The sequence below is a fragment of the Mustelus asterias genome, chromosome 25 (genome assembly GCF_964213995.1).
Source record: "Mustelus asterias chromosome 25, sMusAst1.hap1.1, whole genome shotgun sequence".
NCBI classification, from domain to species: Eukaryota; Metazoa; Chordata; class Chondrichthyes; order Carcharhiniformes; family Triakidae; genus Mustelus; species Mustelus asterias.
In genome coordinates this window covers 52764409-52783832 of record NC_135825.1, presented here as the reverse complement: position 1 = coordinate 52783832, position 19424 = coordinate 52764409, and the positions used below count along the sequence as shown (strand labels likewise).

General features: G+C 44.4%; 1 protein-coding gene across 2 annotated transcripts in view; it reads left to right on the top strand.

Moving 5' to 3' along the window:
- Nucleotides 1-19424, top strand: part of LOC144479184 (uncharacterized) — a 57084-nt gene that overhangs the window by 4384 nt on the left and 33276 nt on the right. The window contains exon 3 of one of the 2 annotated variants that reach the window (XM_078197795.1): nucleotides 11469-11590. The exons of the other annotated variant lie outside the window; for it this stretch is intronic. Within the exon in view, the coding sequence (XP_078053921.1) occupies nucleotides 11469-11590 (122 nt within the window). The remainder of the gene's footprint in view (nucleotides 1-11468; nucleotides 11591-19424) is intronic. 2 annotated transcript variants of the gene reach the window in all.

The window sequence follows — 19424 nt, the reverse complement described above, 5'->3', positions numbered from 1 at the left end:
TTCTCATTACCTTACTGAAGTCCTCAGGGAACCATGCTGACAATTTTTCTTAATGAGGAAAACAGTGGTTGTTTAATAAATTGGATTTACTTAACTCTTTCTTAAGATAAACTAAAGCAAAGTTTGTGCCAAGCCTGGAAGGAGACTCAGCAGTACACAAGAGGTACAATTTCGTCCCAGTTGAGTCTATGTTTTTCAAAAAACACCTTAACAAGTTTGCAAGTAAATCTTCCTCCCGCAGCCACCCCCACCATGGTATCTGCTTTCCACCATAATATCTCTCCCAATTTACATTCTGCCACAAATTCCATAACATTACTGCCCAACACCCACCCAAACCACTGGCCTCTGTAACGCCCCCAACCCCCCCACCTCACCCCCCACTACCCACCCCCCACTACCCACCCCCCACACCCCCCCCCCACCCCCCCCAACCCACCCAGCATCCATGTTGTGTTCCCGTGGCCTTTATCTGTCATTTGCCCCCTACTAGCTGCCATTTTGATATCCCAGCCTCTGAATTTCCTCCCCCCACCCCCATGACCTCTTGAGGAATGAGGCAAGATTGTTTAAAATATCTTCACTGTATTTGTAAAATGGAATGAAACCATTTATTTATATACTGTGGCTTTTTCTTACAATACAATGATGGAATATTTGTGTTAATTCCCAGACCGAATGGTCCCATGAGGAGTGGTATTCAAAGCCAACACTATAGTGGCTAAATTCCTCTCCCGTCATGGCAGCCATTGCTTCCCCCACCACAGTGTAGTCCGTGGCAAGATGCCAACACTGGTTGACCTGCATTCATTACACCATGTCTTTTTAAGATAAAAATAAACATTTCTTATCTTATCAGTTTAGTGTCTGTGGAAGGTCACGTAATGGAGGCAAAGTCCACAAGTGTTATGAGCTGAGTGTCTCTGCAAACAGCAACTTGCAGAACACTTGGTAGAGATTGTTAACACCTCCTGTCTCCACCCAGATCTAATGCAGTACGTGGAGTGGTTTGAGGTCACCCTAGCTCTGAACAATTCAAAAGAGGAGGATCCTGAAAAACATTTCTTGTCTTATCTGAAATCTGATCGCAGTCGCATGGAGTGCGTGCGAATAGTAAATGGAAATTATACATTTGATCAGGAACTTTATATGTTAATTTGTCGCCTGTTTAAATAATTCAAGCATTTAAAAAAACAATCATGTCAGGCTGTTTGCAAAGTATGGGAAAGAAAATCTTCAAATAGAATAAGTAAAAACAGAAAACTACAAATTCTGAAACAAAAGACAAATGCTGGGATTGTGGAAAGGTGCACAGTTTCTGATTTACTGAATCAAACTGAATGTTCACAGAGGGAGTTGATGCAGCCACTCGACATTTCTATTCTTTATAGAAACACAAAAATCATTATCTTGCGTCATCAAGACCCTCCAAACCAGTTTTTCTTCCACCCACAGCCTGAAACTTCATGGAACAAAGATATCTGTTGTGTTTATATTGCTCCTTGCTCAATTTCCTTCGCCTCTCAGTTCTCCGCTGCTTTTGACCAGGTTTGACCTTTCCTCCCGGTTCCTCCCTGTAGCTACCTCTGTGTCGCTGCTGCCTATTCTTCGGGTCCTGACTACTGTAGGCATTGTAGGGATCATTTTTAACTTTTGCACGCCCGACTGAATCTTCACATACTGGGAGTGTCTTTCAAGGATTCAGGTGGATGTTGTATCAGATTTTCTGATCATTGTTCCGATCACCTTTCGGATGAGACATGAAACTGTGGCCCCGTCTGGCCTCTCAGGTGGATGTAAATGATTCCATTGCACGATTTCAAAGAAGGGATCTATCCCCGTTGCCCTAGCCAATATTTTTCCCTCAGACAACATCCCCAAAACAGTATATCTGGTCATTATCACTGCTATTTATGGGATTTGCTGTGGGCACATTGGCTGCTGTGCATCTTACATTACATCAGTGAGCACATTTGAAAAGTATTTCATTGACTGTAAAGTTTTTTGAGATTAAAAGCCCTTCGTAAATGCAAGTCTTTCTTTAAACCCAAAGCTTTGCTTCCCTACCCTAAGAAATTACTTTATTAATTATTAATTAATTAATTACATAATTACTTCTTCACTACTGTAAGCAAACTGGGCTCCAGAATTACCTAATGTTGAACGTCAGTGCAATCTATATTTAAAAAGATAAACGAATGCTAAGTGTTCAAAACATTGAAACGACAAATGCTGCCAAAAGCCACTTGTATTGACAACTTACCATTTTTCACACTAGGAGCTTAATACAGATTACGCATTTTGATACCTTTGTTTTTTTCCCCAATAAGTTCTCCCCATGTCTGCGTGGGTTTCCTCTGGGTGCTCCGGTTTCCTTCCATAGTCCAAAGATGTGCGGGTTAAGTGCTTTGGCCATGCTAAATAACCCCTTAGTCTCCCGGGATGCGTACGTTTGAGGGTAAGTATGTGGGGTGACAGAGATAAAGCTTAGGTGGGATTGTTGTCGATGCAGTCCCGATGGGCCGAATGGCCTCCTTCAGCACTGTAGGAATTCTATGAAGCTATACCCTCTTCATTGATCTTAAGGTCATTACTTGTCGACCCAACTGTATGTCCTCGGGTTGAGTTTGAGGCGTGATATGTTAGTGTACTGCTCCACCTTGAATTTCACTTCATTCTCAGTTCTGATCCATTACCAAAATTACTTTCTTCCACCTGCAGCCTCTTGAATGACTCTGCTGTGTCTTAATCCACTGTTGCCAAAATTCTAGTCCACATTTTCATTGCCTGGTGACTCAACATCTCCAGTGCTCCACTTGCTGGCCTCCACCCTTTCCAAACTACTAGCCATTCACACTGGCTAGTACCTCTCGTTGAGCTTCCTGGCCTTGGGAACCTGCCTGCTATCCTTAATTGGACAGTGAAAGCAGAGGCAGCCAATTAGGAGCTCACCCCATGTAAAGTTCTGCTGACAAGCCTTGATGATCCATACGGACCTGATGAGAAAATCTAGCCCAATGTTTCAGGGTGCACAAAAAAGGACATATCTTTTTAAATAATTCCTCACAATCATTACAGAATATTGTCTGCTTACACAGCGATGCGCACATCCATAGAGAGTGATGCTCAAATTATAACTTAATCATTTTATTGAATTGATGTAACAGCTGCCAAGGATGATGGGAGATATTTTTATTTTGTCAATAAAATTGTCCTGTTGCAGGGAGAGAGAAAATACTATAACATTCAACTTGGGGTCCGGGCGTGGGATTCTCACATGCAGCTGACATAGGGAATAATGGATGAATAATGACTTTACTGAAAGGTGACTACCAAGGAAGAGAGAAATAGGGGTAAAATAGAACAAGGTTGGGAGTTGGGGGTGAAAGCACAGTCAATGGTGGTGATAATCATAGAATTCCTACAATGCAGAAGGAAGCCTTTCAGCCCATCACAAGTGCACAGATTCTCCGACAGAGCATCTTACAGGCCCACACCCTGCCCCATCCGCATAACCCCACACATTTACCTCATTAATAATCCCCCTAACCCACACATCCCATGACATGAAGGGGCAATTTAGCATGGCCAATCCACCTAACCAGCACATCTTTGGACTGTGGGAGGAAACCGCAGGAAACCCATGCAGACACAGGGGGAACCTACAAACTCCACATAGGCAGTGACCCAAGGCTGGAATTGAACCCGTGTCCCTAGTGCTGTGAGGCAGCAGTGCTAACCACTGTGCCGCCCCCTGTTGAAAAATTTTGGGAAAGGCTTTTGAAAAACAGAACAAAATTATAGAATCCCTATAGTGCAAAAGGAGGCCATTCAGCCCATGGAGCCTGCACCACCCATCCCACCCAAGCCCTATCTTCGTAACCCCACGTATTTACCCTACTAATCCCCCCACACTAAGGGTCAATTTAGCATGGCCAATCAACCTAATCTGCACATCTTTGAGTAGTGAAGCAAAGACAGATGGAAGAGGCAAAGTGACATAATGGCTGCAACACAGAGGGAGTAGGGAATATGGAATAAAATTGTGATAGAAAACAAGAGGATGCAAACAGGGACATGCGGCTTGCGGATGTCTCAGAGATAAAACAGAGCAATGCTGGTGGAGGTCACAAAGATGGGGTAATGGGGGGGGGGAGAGAGAGAGAGAGAGAGATGGTGTGGATTGTGTCAGCCTGGACAAGCACCAAGGAAGACGGTAATTGGGAAGGACCTGGGAGGGTGTGAAACACTTTTATGTGTGGGGGGCAACTTTTACTTCTGCTGGAAGTGAGAGCGGCAGTTGCTGTTATCACAGGCGTGAAAACCGTCTCATCCATTGCATTCAATTCCATACTGGTGAATGCGTTTGTTACTTTAGCCAACAGGGGGAACTCTATACTTAATGTTTGTAACAACCTATCTCCAGAGCAGCAATGCTATCAGTAAAGGTTCACAGTGACTCCTGTGTGAACAGATGTTTTAATTTATCTCTGTTTTTGACCCAGATGAACCAGGGAATCGTAGTTTTCTCGTGGGTGTAGCAGAGCGCCTGAGTTCCACAGTCAGATTACACAAGCATGGACATGTACATTATTAATGGCACAGTAAGAAGTCTTACAACACCAGGTTCAGCTCATCTCCACCTCATTATTAACGTCAACTAGCCATCATATGTTCATCCAGGACAAAACTCTCAAAGAAGCTGAGAACTTCCACCTAAATTCTTTCGACAAGGGCAAACGTTAGGTGATATTTAATTAAGAATCTTGCATGGTCAATTTGTAGGGTGTTTAGGGCGGCACGGTAGCACAGTGGTTAGCACTGCTGCTTCACAACTCCAGGGACCTGGGTTCGATTCCCGGCTCGGGTCACTGCCTGTGTGGAGTTTGCACATTCTCCTCGTGTCTGCGTGGGTTTCCTCCGGGTGCTCCGGTTTCCTCCCACAGTCCAAAGATGTGCGGGTTAGGTTGATTGGCCATGCTAAAATTGCCCCTTAGTGGGATGTTTAGGTCAGAGGGATTAGTGGGTAAAATATGTGGGGATATGGGGGTAGGGCCTGGGTGGGATTGTGGTCGGTGCAGACTCGATGGGCCCCATGGCCTCTTTCTGCACTGTAGGGTTTCTATGATTCTAGCCTGACACAACCACCAATTCAAGGTTTCAAAAACATCCTGTACTAGAATACCTGATTTCTAGGAAAAAAACAACCAATCAGGTAAGAAGTGTTTTCTTTTGAAAAAAAATACCTCACGCTTGGAAATGTGAACGATTTTGTAGCTCCTGCCTCGAGGGAGCAGTCTATTGGCACTGCATTTTCCTATTAATATTTGACCATCTTCAACTGTACAAGGGATAGAATATGGGATATATCCTTACATTATGAGAAATCCATGTCCCACTTAATCACATGTCAGAGGCCTATATTTAGCATTGGTTTTGAGGTATTAGTATTCTGATGCAGTGCCAGTTCTGCTCACTTTCTGTGCTGTTACGGATGCCAGGAGGTAATACCACTGATTTCCCGCAGACCTATCAAGAGTGCAGTCCATGGTAAGAGAATCACCATCTTGTAGTCAGCTGCACTCCTCCAATATAATAACCTATTTGGATTGTCCTCTAATAGAGAGCGGAGATCAACCCTAGCAATGTTTACAGTGAGCAAATTTGCAAAATATTTGCTTATATACTTTGTTCATTGATGAGCTCAAACCTCACCTGCCTCTGGAAACAAAGCAGCAGATGTCTGATACTGCCCAAATATACAACAGCTTCTGTAGGTATCTTTTGTACTCCATGCACCCTTTATTTCTGCTTCACAATAACATGGTGTTATTGTGCCATTGAGCTAGTTTGCATTAGTTACTCAAACATATGTCATCTCACCATTTGATGTTCAGCAGCAGCTAGAGAAATAAGAAGGACTTGCATTTCTGTAGCACCATTCCTGTTGACTGGAAGTTCCAAAGTCCGATACAGCCAATGAAGTATTTCCGAGGTGTAGGCACTTTGTAATGTTGGAAACACAGCAGCCAATTTGCACGCAGTTCACACAAACAGCAAGGTAACAATGACCAGATCATCTCTCTCTTTTTTGTAATGTTGACTGAAGGTAAATATTGGCCAAAGTACCAGGATAACTTCCCTGCTCTTCTTCCAAAATAGTACTTCTCAATCTTTTATGACTGATCAGGTGGGGCCTCAGTTTAATGTCTTATCCAAAAGATGGCACCTTTGACAGTGTAAAACTCCCTCAGTATTGCACTGGAGTGTCAACCTTGATTTTGCACTCAATCTAGAGAGGGACTTGAACCTGCAACCGTTCGGCTCAGATGAAAGTGCTACCAACTGCAACAGTGGTGTCATTTTTTTCGATACCATTTCTGGTTTTGGCCTATGCACTTCAGCAAGTGATTCTTCACTCCCTTGTATTTTTGAAGTAGAGTTAGCCATGGATGTTAACCATGCTTCCTATTCCCCTCTTATGCTGGCAATCTATTCAATCACTACATTCTGGTTCTCTAGAACATTCCAATTCTGCTCTATGACATCCATTATTTCTTCCCTTTGATGAAAAAACACCATCTTTACGTGTGCGAGAAGAACTATAGAAATGTAGCTTGTTCTTCAGGCTACCCAGCTTCTTTCAATTGAGAATGTCTACAAACGGTGACAAGTTGACTTGTGCCAGTGAATCTCATTTCAACAAGGAGGTCAATTCCATATTTAACATTGAAACACTGCCCCTCCTGCCCCTCCGATAATATTACATTTTACAGCAGATGAGATGGCTATTCTATCCTGCGTGTGCTGGCTCTTTGCAGTAGCTACCGTACTCTTTCTTCATTGTCCTGAAAATTGGCCCTTTTCAAATATATATCCAGCTCTCTTTTGAAACCTACTACTGAATCTGTTTCCAGCACCCTTTCAAGATCACAATAACCAGTTATGTGTGAAATTATTAGTCTTGTTTTCTAATGGAGGATCTTTACAGATTCTGCTGAGGTAAGGAAAACATAGTGGCTGGAATCTTCTTGCGAGGCTGGGTTTCCAGATTTGGCTCGCCATTAGCTGCTAACAGGATCTTCTGGTCCTGCTGAGGTCAATGACCATTTGTGTTGCTTGCCGACCCCTCCACTGGATAGTTTGAAGAACAAGCTACATTTCTATAGTTCTTCCCCTCCACTGGGGAAGCTGCCATGGGGGTTACCTTCGGTGGGACTGGAAGAGCCTGCTGGCCGGCTGAGCTGGAAAATCTTTGTCATTAACTTTACTGGAACATCTCTTTCTCAATTGAAAGAAGCTGGGTAGTCTGAAGAACAAGCTACATTTCTATAGTTCTTCTCGCACACGTAAAGATGGTGTTTTTTCATCAAAGGGAAGAAATAATGGATGTCATAGAGCAGAATTGGATAGAATGTTCTAGAGAACCAGAATGTAGTGATTGAATAGATTGCCAAAGGTGCCACCTTTCCTATAAGAGAGAGAAAGATCATGAAACATTGAATCATTTCCCGTGATAATACGTCTCATTATCATATCACATAATTAAAATTAACCCCTTTTCCTACATTGTGTAAAAACATTTCTCCTCAACACTATCTGGTTCTTACCAATTGTTTTAAATCTGTGTCCTTCTTGTGAGTGGAAACAGTTTCTCCCTATCTACTCTTTAAAAAAAACCCTCGACAATTTTGATCTGTTTAATCTGCCTATTATTCCTCTCTCATTTTGAACAAAGGGGTGTAACATTTGGAACGCTCCAGTCATTTGTTACGGCTGCCAAATGCAAGGAAAATTGACACGTTGTAGCCAGAACTATTCCGCCCCCAGGCAACCTTTTCTGTATATTCCGAATTCTTGATGGATCCTAAATATTAATAGCAACTCATATTGTTGCCCTACCACTCGCACGCTTCCACTTTGATGGCTCATGTGAAGCGAAACATGCATTGTCTCCATTCCCTGCTGTCCCTCAGTTTGGCAGGGTGGGGAGGTGGTTATTACACCGTGGCACAGCCAATGTACCAGCCTACAGATGAACTAGGAATGGGGAGAGGTGTCCAAAATCCTAGATCCCCGAAGCGTGGTAAATGAACTCTTAAAAGAAAACTAAGGGTTGTATTTTGTGTGCCCCCACTGAATGTTTTCAGAATGGAGGGGGCACCATAAAATAGGGTAGGTGCAACCCCACAATCTTCCCACCCCACTCCTGAGTTCACCTTAAAATATTGTTAACAAGCCAACTGACCCCGATAATATGCTGCTCATGCCATAAAATGGTTGGTGTGGCCAGTTGGCAGCAGGCCCCTTTTTTACAAAGAATTTTTGTAGGAATCCAGTAGGAAGAGGTTACTATCTTTGGGGCGGTGCCCTTTGTGCATTGGGGGGCAGACCACCCTAAGATGGTACCCCCCGCCCCCCCCCCCCCCTACTTGTCTGCTGGACAAAACCCACCACTACTACCCCCCGCTCCTCTCCCTAAACAGCTAAAGCCCTCCCTGTCCAATAACCTGTACTTACCTTGCATGATCTTGTTCTTGGGTCTACTTGCAGTTCTGGCAGTGCCCACTAATGTGCTCTTGGGACTGCTGGCCAATCCGATTGGCTGGTAGCACCCGAGGGTGGCACTTCCTCCCGAGTGAGGGGCAGAAGTCCCTCAGGCAGCCTATTTAGCCTGCACACAGCACATTATAGCTACAGGTTGGGCTGGTGTAGAGCAAGTTGGCTCTACACCAGGGATGATGGGGGTGGGGGGGGTGGGGCAGGATTTCCCTCTCCATGGATTGTATGTGCAGTTATCCTGCACTGGGAACCAGCTAATACTCAACTTAAATCGTAAGGGCGGCACGGTGGCACAATGGTTAGCATTGCTGCCTCACAGCGTCAGGTACCCGGGTTCGATTCCCAGCTTGGGTCGCTGTCTGTGCGGAGTCTGTAAACCTGTGTGGGTTTCCTCCGGGTGCTCTGGTTTCCTCCTTGAAAGTGGAGTCACAGATGGACAGAGTGGTGAAGAAGGCATTTGACATGTTTGGTTTCATTGGTCAGAACATTGAATACCGGAGTTGGGACGTCTTGTTGAAGTTGTGCAAGACATTAGTGAGGCCACACTTGGAATACTGTGTACAGTTCTGGTCACCCTATTATAGAAAGGATATTATTAAACTAGAAAGAGTGTAGAAGAGATTTACTAGGATGCTACTGGGACTTGATGGTTTGAGTTATAAGGAGAGGCTGGATAGACTGGGACTTTTTTCCCTGGCGCGTAGGAGGCTTAGGGGTCACCTTATAGCGCTCTATAAAATGATGAGGGGCTAGATAGTCAACATCTTTTCCCAAAGGTAGAGGAGTCTAAAACCAGAGGGCATAGGTTTAAGGTGAGAAGGGAGAGTCACAAAAGGGTCCAGAGGAACAATTTTTTCACACAGACAGTGGTGAGTGTCTGGAACAAGCTGCCAGAGGTAGTAGTAGAGGCGGGTTCAATTTTGTCTTTTAAAAAGCATTTAGACAGTTAACTGGGTACGGTGGATATAGAGGGATATGGGCCAAACGTGGGCAATTGGGACTAACTTAGTAGTTAAAAATAAAGGGCGGCATGGACAAGTTGGGCCGAAGGGCCTGTTTCCATGGTATAAACCTCTATGACTCTATGTCTGAAAGACGTGCTGGTTAGGTCATGCTAAATTCTCTCTCAGTGTACCCAAACAGGCACCGAGTGTGGCGACTTGGGGATTTTCATAGTAACTTCATTGCAGTGTTAATGTAAGCCTACTTGTGTCATTAATAAATAAACTTTAAATTTTAAAACTTTAAACTTACACTTTTGATCGTTCCGACTGTCTTAACATGAATAGTTACCCAGAAAAAAATTGGAAGAATTGAAACCTGGGTAATTAGGGTACTGACCCCACCACCCCCAACCCCTCACCGACTACTTTCCCACCCTCTCAACTATCCCTGCTCATCCCCCCAACTACCTGATCACCCAAACAGACCTCCTGAGTCTCAATCACTGATTATCCTCCCAACCCCCAGCTACCTTCCTGACCATCCAATGAACCCCCAATTCCTGACTACCCCTATTGACATCTCCTCTGACCATCCGTCCCCCCACCATTACCTGCCCCCACCCACTGTTCACCTCACTGCCGATCACTCTCCCCACTGACCACCCAAACACACTACTGATCACCCCCAATCCTACCCAATTGCATTGCACAATTATCTTCTCTCTGGTTTCTCAAAATGGCTGGGAACTTTAAACTTACCTGCTTTATGGCAGCTAGCCCCCCTAAATAAGGTAAGGGAAAAGGAACAGAGTGGCACTATGACTGTGATTGCCACTCCACAGAAGCTCTGGCCCATTATGTTTTTAAGCTGTCTCTAATTTAGAGTAAAATGGAGAGAGAACAGAACTAATATTTCAAGTCTGGATGACTCTTTGTCAGTTCTGATGAAGAGTCATCCAGCCTCTGCACAGATGCTGTCAGACCTGCTGAGATTTTCCAGCGTTTTGTGTTTTTGGGAATCGTTGTGGGGGCCGATTGGGCCGTGGAGGGGCAGCACTGCGGGGGGCCCGGGCTGGCCAGGGATCGGGCTGGCCAGCAAACGGGAGTTTGACAGTTTGGGGTCACTGCGCATGCGCAGAGCTCCAGAACTGTCAAACTCCGACATGAATAGGCCCCCCACCGCCCCCCCTGGGTTTTTAATGAGATTTATGACTGAGCTCTCTGCATTGCACAGAGTGCGGAGATTCGAGTGAGAAGTTGACCTGTCAGAACTGGCATGATCTAGAACAGTTTTGCCCCCAATTTAACACTTTTGGGAGAATCACGGCCAAAGAGTCCATAACAAGCCATTATAGTATTGGCTTTCAGAGTTCTCTAAGATTTCACTGAACCTGACATTACCAGGACAGTCTGCAGAGAGATAGAGGCAGCCAATTATTATTATTCATTATGCAGGATGTGGGAAAAGCTTGTTTTCAAATTGAAGAGACCAAGTTTGTGTGGATTGAAATGAGGCTGGGAGATTTGCCTAGCTTTGGCTTGAAGGCGAAATCTCCATAGTATCCCTCAGCATAAAAGTCAGTTCGAGAATTTGAAGTTAGCCGGACGGAAAAGGAAGAAGGAGGCAGATTATTGAGAGCTGAGGACAGCTTTAGACCGTTTACTCAAGAATGAATTGTCCACTTAGGGACAGAGTAAAGTACAACAATAACATAAGATGTGTGAACATTAAATGGGGGAAGTTCTTTGCAGTTTAAAGTATAATTTGCCCACAAAAATAGTATATTGTTAATGTTGAATTTAATTTGTTTGTTACTGTAAAAGTTCTAAAATTTTAAGTTTTGTTATTTGATATTTTTAATCAGTCACTGGAAGTTTGAGTTTTGTTTTAAAAGTTATCAGATTCTATGTGGATCATAACAATAAGGGATTACAATCTTGTTCAATTTTAAAATTTAAAAGAACCTCAGAGATTTGGCCACTGCTCTCATTGGGGTAAACATGGGAAGTTCCGATTGGACAGCGGACATCGGAGACCATGGAAATGTCACACTCATCTGATGTTACACTACCCACTGCACCTGGTGACTGAGAAGCTGGGAACAGATCCAGGAAAATTCCACCTCTCTGTTTCGTTTATTAGTTTTCAGTTTTTTAATTTCAGGCCACTTTTCTCCCCTGTACCTTTCTCCCGAAGACGCTCATTCCTTACTGTGGCTCTGGTTTCACAGATGCTCTTCATTCTTCAAGGACCAAATTCTGACCACCTTTCCTCTCACTGATGCACAGACATTTAGACCAATCCTCCCTCAAATCTAACTGAGAGCAGCTAACTCAGCAGTGTCTAAGAATCAATGATATAGGTTTAAATGTACAATATAGAAACAAGGTTATGGCACCGAGACGGGTAGATGGAGCTAAGGTACAGATCAGCCAGGATCTAATTTAACAGCAGAATAGTCTCAAGTGATTTACTGGCCTACTTCTGCTCGAAAACTCCAATGTGCCACTTTAAAGTGTGAAGTCAGGACCAACACTGAAAGATACACATGTAAACAATCATGTCTAACATATTAAAAGTTTTGCATATAATGTACGTTTCTCATCTATCACATTACTTCTTGGAGCACTATCCCATCAAACTTTGTGATAAACACCCTGATTGTTGTGTGGTGTAACCTCCAACTCCTCATTAGCGAACATGAGAGTCTCGTATTTAGTCCATGATGGGAAGTAAGATCAGTTTCCCCTGTGGGGAAACAGTAAACCAAAATACCCAAATCTACTGACAGACCCCCAAATGAAGGATTCACCAACAAGATTTTACTCTCTGTAACTTTACTATGAATCAGAACCAATGCAAGTTACACATTAATTAAGAGGCAAATGATACTTCAAATAATAAGACAAATTTCACATCAAATAGTCGATAGAGCAAGGATATGTCTTATGCACCACAAACATTCGCATCACTCCCCACACAAATGTGGCATCATGCGTTAACTCATGGAGGGCGATCTTACCTTCTCACTCGTCTCCCACCAGTGAATGGGGGGTGGGTGGTAAGAAGGTAAGATCGCGAGAGAGGTGAAATATCGGGCGATTTCTTGCCTATCACAATCTTACCGGCCCCGGATATCTGGCAAGATCAACCTCACACCCTTCCGGGGTGCAATTTAAATGTGGATTTCAATATTATTAGTGAGCCCGAGTTGCAATAGTCCAGTCCTTAGCGGCCTTGCCTGTGAAGGTCCTCACTAGCGAGGATCATGTATGGTCCTCATCAACGGGACCTGTCAACATGGCCACTCTGATAGGACCAGAGGCAATTGAGTTTCCCTGGGAGGTTGGGGATGGCAGCGCCCCTTGGGCCAGCTATATATTTTGTAACACAAGCCTTTATCGGGCACCTGCATCTTAGTCCCTGCTGTCCCCCCCCCGCCCCCCCATTGATAGACTCCAAACTGTTTGATCAAAGAAAGTCAAGAATAAGGGCCATTGATACAAGATGAAATGGAAGATTTAGAACTGATGGCAGAAGAGATGTCTTTATGTGGAGAGCTATGAACATATGAACATTACTTATAGGATTAGTGTTTGAGTCAGAAGCTATGTCATAATTCAGGTTTAGACTGGTTAAATAGATAATAAGGCAGAAGGTGGGGAAATGGGATTGGAACTACTTACTCATAACATGAACACAGGTTGATTGGATCGAATGTTTCCAGGTTTTAACTTCCTTGTATATCTTTGAGTGTTGGTCAGACTCCTGACTTCACACTTTAAAGTGGTGCATTGGAGTTTTGGAGCAGAAGTAGGCCATTAAAAGACTATTCTGCTGTTAAATTAGATCCTGGCTGATCTGTACCTGAGCTCCATCTACCCGTCTCGGTTCCATAACCCTGGATAACTTAATCCAGCAAAAGGCTATCAATCTCAGTTTTGAGATTTTCAATTGCCAGCTCTTTGAGGAAGGGTAGAGAGTAACTAAGATTTCCGCTATCCTTTGTGTGAGGATGAACTTCTCGACTTCGCCCCTCAAGGACCTAGCTCTAATTTTAAGGTTATGCTTCTGTTCTGGATGCCCCCACCTGAGGAAATAATTTCTCACTACCTAAGCTTATAAACGCTTTCATCATCTTAAATATTTCAACGAGATCACCACTTAATCTCCAACGTTCAAGACAATACAAGCCAAGATTTCATGCTTTCATAAGAACTCCTTTGGTTGTGGATTCTGCACTTCACCCTCTCCAATTAAAGTCTTCTTGAGTTGCAGTGATGAGCACAACCTACCATACTCTCCATGGAGTCTAACCAGAGCTCTGTACAGCTACGATTTACTGGAATATCCTTTGTATTCCAGCTCTGACAAAGAGTCAGCCAGACTTGAAAGGTTGGCTCTAATCTCTCTCCACAGATGCTGTCAGAACTGAACAAAGAAAAGTACAACATACGAACAGGCCCTTCGGCCCTCCAAGCCTGTGCTGATCATGATGCTCTAACTAAACCAAAGAAAAAAACCTTCTGCCCATACTCAGTCAGCATCCTTCTATTCCCTCCCTATTCATGTACCCATCCAGATGCCCCGTAAACGTTGCTAATGTGCTTGCTTCCACCACCTCCTGGGGCAGTGCATTCCAGGCACCCACCACTCTGCGTGAAAAACCTCCCCTGCACATGTCCCTTAAACTTTCCCCCTCTCCCCTTGAACCTGTGCCCCCTTGTAATTGACATTTCCACCCTGGGAAAAAGCCTCTGACTATCCACCTGTCTATGCCTCTCATAATTTTGTAGACCTCTATCAGGTCTCCCGAGTCTCTGTCTTTCCAGTTAAAGCAATCATAGTTTACTCTGCTGAGAATTTCCAGCATTTTCTGTTTTTGTTTCAGATTCCAGCATCCGCAGTAATTTGCTTTTACCTGCTGAGATCATAACTAAATTCCAAGTGGCCTCTGGAAATTGGCCCAAGTAGGTCATTTACTTACCTTAACTGGATACCCACCAATAGTGGGCAGGTTGTCCCTGGCATGATAGAAACAGCAAGCCAGTAAGCCAATTGGGCTGTATTTTACGTGTGCCCCCACTGGAGTGTTTTGAGCATGGGTTGGGTTGGGTGGGGAGTTGGGGGGGGCGGGGTGGTGTAAAATAGGGCAGGTGCCACCTTTCTGCCCAGCCTGTGCCCACCCCCATACTACAGGGAATGGGCAGGAGCCAAAGTTGGCAGCTCATCCACCATTTTCAAGCAAGAAGTCAAAGGTCAATTAGGCTTATTATCAAGCCAATTGACCTGAATAATACAAAAACAGAAAATGCTGTAAAATCTCAGCAGGTCTGACAGCATCACCATGAAACCTTTGGCTTGATCAGCTGGGTGGGAATGAGCAGCCCAGTTTTAAAAAAATAAGATCTTCAAAAGTCAGGAAGGAGGGGTGGGGGGCGGTTTGCTCTCCAGGGCTGCCCTTTGCTGATCACAGGATGATCCTCCTAAGGGTGAACCCCTCCTTCCTTCCTACCTGCCCGCCCACAGCCTTAAACCCCCTGCCCACACCCTGCCCCCTTCCCTGGCCTACCCAAATCCTCCCTGCCCAAGATCCCAGACCTACCCGCTCTGGGGATCCAAGGGTCCTTCTTCCCCTGCAGTCCTGGCACTTATGTGCTCTTGGTGCTGCAGTCGGATTGGCTGGCAGCTCCAGAGGGCATGACCTCCTCCCCACTTGACCCCCACTTAGCCACTCCACTGCGCCCCATGGCTCTGCGGGGCAGGTCGGCGTGAAGCATGTCAGTTCCATGCCGACTCTGCTTCTCAGGGGTGAATATTAACACATAGTTCCTGGCTTCTTGCCAATTAAAAATATTCTGATCAATCTTCCTTTCTTCATATTCTGATCAATCTTCATTCACAACTGAATGACATCACACCTTTCCACACTTTGCAGAGTTTTAACCCCCATATGGGGGCAAGTACGGATTAGGGTGAGTGGGAAGATTTACAGCTCCGACTGGCTTACTGGCTTGCTGTTTCTATCTATGTCTTATGGTCTTATGGTCTTATGCCAGGGACAACCTGCCCACTATTGGTGGGTATCCAGTTTAGGTAAGTAAATGACCTACTTGGGCCAATTTCCAGAGGCCACTTGGAATTTAGTTATGATCTCAGGCCAGACCGCCAGAGTTTTAGTAAGATCCGGTTAGGGATCAATAACTCTTTGTTTACAGTGGATAAAGTTTGAGATTCAAGACACCTGCTAATAGAATAAAGCCATAAAATTCACAGGTTTTGAACAAACAAGAAATAACTTCACCATGCAAGGCATAGAAAGATAAAACAATTTACAATATCTGTCATACTTTACATTCAGAATTAATGTGAGGTACATGTGAACTAATGGGCAAAAATTCGCTTCTGAAGATCTTGCCTTGGAATTCCCTTCACAAATCGTTCCAACTCGGACAGCCTCAGTGATGGCCCACCTTGCAGGGTTTAAGCTTGTCTCCTGATAGTCTGTTCCCCTACATTCCCGAGCATGCACTCAAGCATCACCTCACAAGCACAGATTTAGTTCTTTGGCCGCGCTGAGCAGAAAAGTACAGCTCCATCAGGGAATCTTTGTCTCAGTGGCATGGAGCATGGAGTCACCAACCTATTGCGATCTCCTGAGATTGCCAGGGCTTTCCCTGAGTCCTGCTAATCACAGTTCTCTTCCTGCTTGGACCCTCTTTCTCTGCTCCCCTCTTTTTCCTTACCTGGATACTATCTCTGTCTCCTGTCTCTGCCCCTTGTCTGTGGGGGTAGTGTGTTGGTAATGTCATGAGACTAACAGTCCAGAGGCCCAGGCTAATGTTCTGGGAATACAGGTTCGAATCCCACTGTGTAAGCGGATGGAATTTAAATTCAATTAATAAATCAGGAATTAAAAGCTAGTCTCAATTATCGTGACCATGAAACCATTGTTGATTGTTGTAAAAACCCATCTGATTCACTTTAGGGAAGGAAATCTGCCATCCTTACCTGGTCTGGTCTACCTGCATCTCCAGGCCCACAGCAATGCAGTTGACTGTAGTGGATAAGTTGTTAGAAGGTATTTTAAGAGACAGGATCTACAGGCATTTAGAGATGCAAGGACTGATTAGGGACAGTCAGCATGGCTTTTTGAATGGAAAATCATATCTCACAAATTTGATTAAGTATTTTGAAGGGGTAACCAAGAAAGTAGATGAGGGCAGTGCAGTTGATGTTGTCTACATGGACTTTAGCAAGGCCTTTGACAAGGTACCACATGGTAGGTTGTTGCATAGGGTTAAATCTCACGGGATCCAGGGTGAGGTAGCTAAAAGGATACAAAATTGGCTTGATAACAGAAGAGGGTGGTTGTAGAGGGTTGTTTTTCAAACTGGAGGCCTGTGGTGTGCCTCAGGGATCAGTGCTGGGTCCACTGTTATTTGTCATTTACATTAATGATTTGGATGAGAATTTAGTGGGCATGGTTCGTAAGTTTGCAGATGACACCAAGATTGGTGGCATAATGGACAGTGAAGAAGGTTATGTAGGATTGCAACGAGATCATGATCGTCAGATTTTTCACATTAAGGCTCCTGTGAAGCTTCTTGGGATGATACTGTTGAAGGTGCTCTATAAATGCAAGTTGTTGTTGTACATGTCTGACTCTCAGCTTCTGTCCATGTCCAGGACACTGCAGGTAAGAGCCGTGGGGTTATGCTGCAACTGTACAGGACCTTGGTGAGACCACATTTGGAATATTGTGTGCAGTTCTGGTCACTTCACTATAAGAAGGATGTGGAAGCGCTGGAAAGAGTGCAGAGGAGATTTACCAGGATGCTGCCTGGTTTGGAGGGTAGGTCTTATGAGGAAAGGTTGAGGGAGCTAGGGCTGTTCTCTCTGGAGCGGAGGAGGCTGAGGGGAGACTTAATAGAGGTTTATAAAATGATGAAGGGGATAGATAGAGTGAACATTCAAAGACTATTTCCTCGGGTGGATGGAGCTATTACAAGGGGGCATAACTATAGGGTTCATGGTGGGAGATATAGGAAGGATATCAGAGGTAGGTTCTTTACGCAGAGAGTGGTTGGGGTGTGGAATGGACTGCCTGCAGTGATAGTGGAGTCAGACACTTGAGGAACATTTAAGCGGTTATTGGATAGGCACATGGAGCACACCAGGATGATAGGGAGTGGGATAGCTTGATCTTGGTTTCAGATAAAGCTCGGCACAACATCGTGGGCCGAAGGGCCTGTTTTGTGCTGTGCTGTACTGTTCTATGTTCTAATTGGGCCAGTGGGCTGACGAATGGCAGATGGAGTTTAAATTAGATAAATGCGAGTTGATGCATTTTAGTCGATTGAACCAGGGCAGGACTTACTCAGTTAATGATAGCGTTTTGGGGAGAGTTACAGAACAAAGAGATCTAGGAGTACAGGTTCATAGCTCCTAGAGAGTGGAGTCACAGGTGGACAGAGTGGTGGAGAAGGCATTCGGCATGCTTGGTTTCATTGGTCAGAACATAGAATACAGGAGTTGGGACATCTTGTTGAAGTTGTACAAGACATTGGTAAGGCCACACTTGGAATACTATGTGCAGTTCTGGTCACCCTATTATAGAAAGGATATAAGTAAGCTAGAAAGAGTGCAGAAAAGATTTACTAGGATGCTACCGGGACTGGATGATTTGGGTTATAAGGAGAGGCTGGATAGACTCTGGAGTGTAGGAGGCTTAAGGGTGATATTATAGAGGTCTATAAAATAATGAGGGGCATAGATCAGCTAGATAGTCAATATCTTTTCCCAAAGATAGGGGAGTCTAAAACTAGAGGGCATAGGTTTAGGGTGAGAGGGGAGAGATACAAAAGGGTCCAAAGGGGCAATTGTTTCACACAGAGGGTGGTGAGTGTCTGGAACAAGCTGCCAGAGGTAGTAGTAGAGGTGGGTACAATTCTGTCTTTTAAAAAGTGTTTAGACAGTTACATTGATAAAATGGGTATTGAGGGATATTAGCCAAACGGGGGGAATTGGGACTAGCTTCGGGATTAAAAAAAGGGCGGTATGGACAAGTTGGGCTGAAGGGCCTGTTTCCATACTGTAAACCTCTATGACTCTTAACTGTCTTTGAAATGGCCCAGCAAGCCACTCAGTTGTGTCAAACCATTACAAGGTCTAGAAGAAATGGAACCGGATATACCACCTGGCATTGGACTGGAGAAGACAGTGGCACACTTAGCCATGTTGACTTTTACAAATATCAGGGAGCTTTTGCCAAAATTGGAACAGCTGTTTTAGAGACTACTCAATAAACAGCCTGACATAGAAATACACATGCAATCATACCTTGCAGACAACGTCCCAGACACCACCTTCACTTCCCTGAGAATGTCTTGTTCCACCAATGGGACAGACTCATCAGAGGTGGCAGGTGATACAGTGGTATACAGTCGAGAGGAAGCTGTCCTGTTGTAGGGCTGCCAATCCTCCAAAATTGGTCTTGAATCTCAAAGAATTGAAGATCAATCTCCAGGCCACTGCTATATGCAATCCTGGAGAAAGATCCTCAGCATGTAATTGTTTTAACATGTCTATTTACCAGATATCAAAATACTGAAGTGGGGGGAAAAGGCTGTTTGGTTGACAGCCAAGCATCATCAAATTGGGTAATGAGTGTTTCTGCTTTCCAGTTGGCGTTGGAAGGCTGTATGTCATAAGGATGGATGTGTTGAGCGACTAATGGCTGGAGTGTGGGAGCAAGTTATGTGATGAAACCTCCAGGAATGCATTTAATCACAGTTGGCAACCCTACCAGGGAGTCCTCAACATTAATTCTGGACTTCATGAGGTTTCAATGCACCAAGTCAAATATGGGCAAGGAAACCTACTGCTGATTACACCTAATGCACCCATCCCTGTCC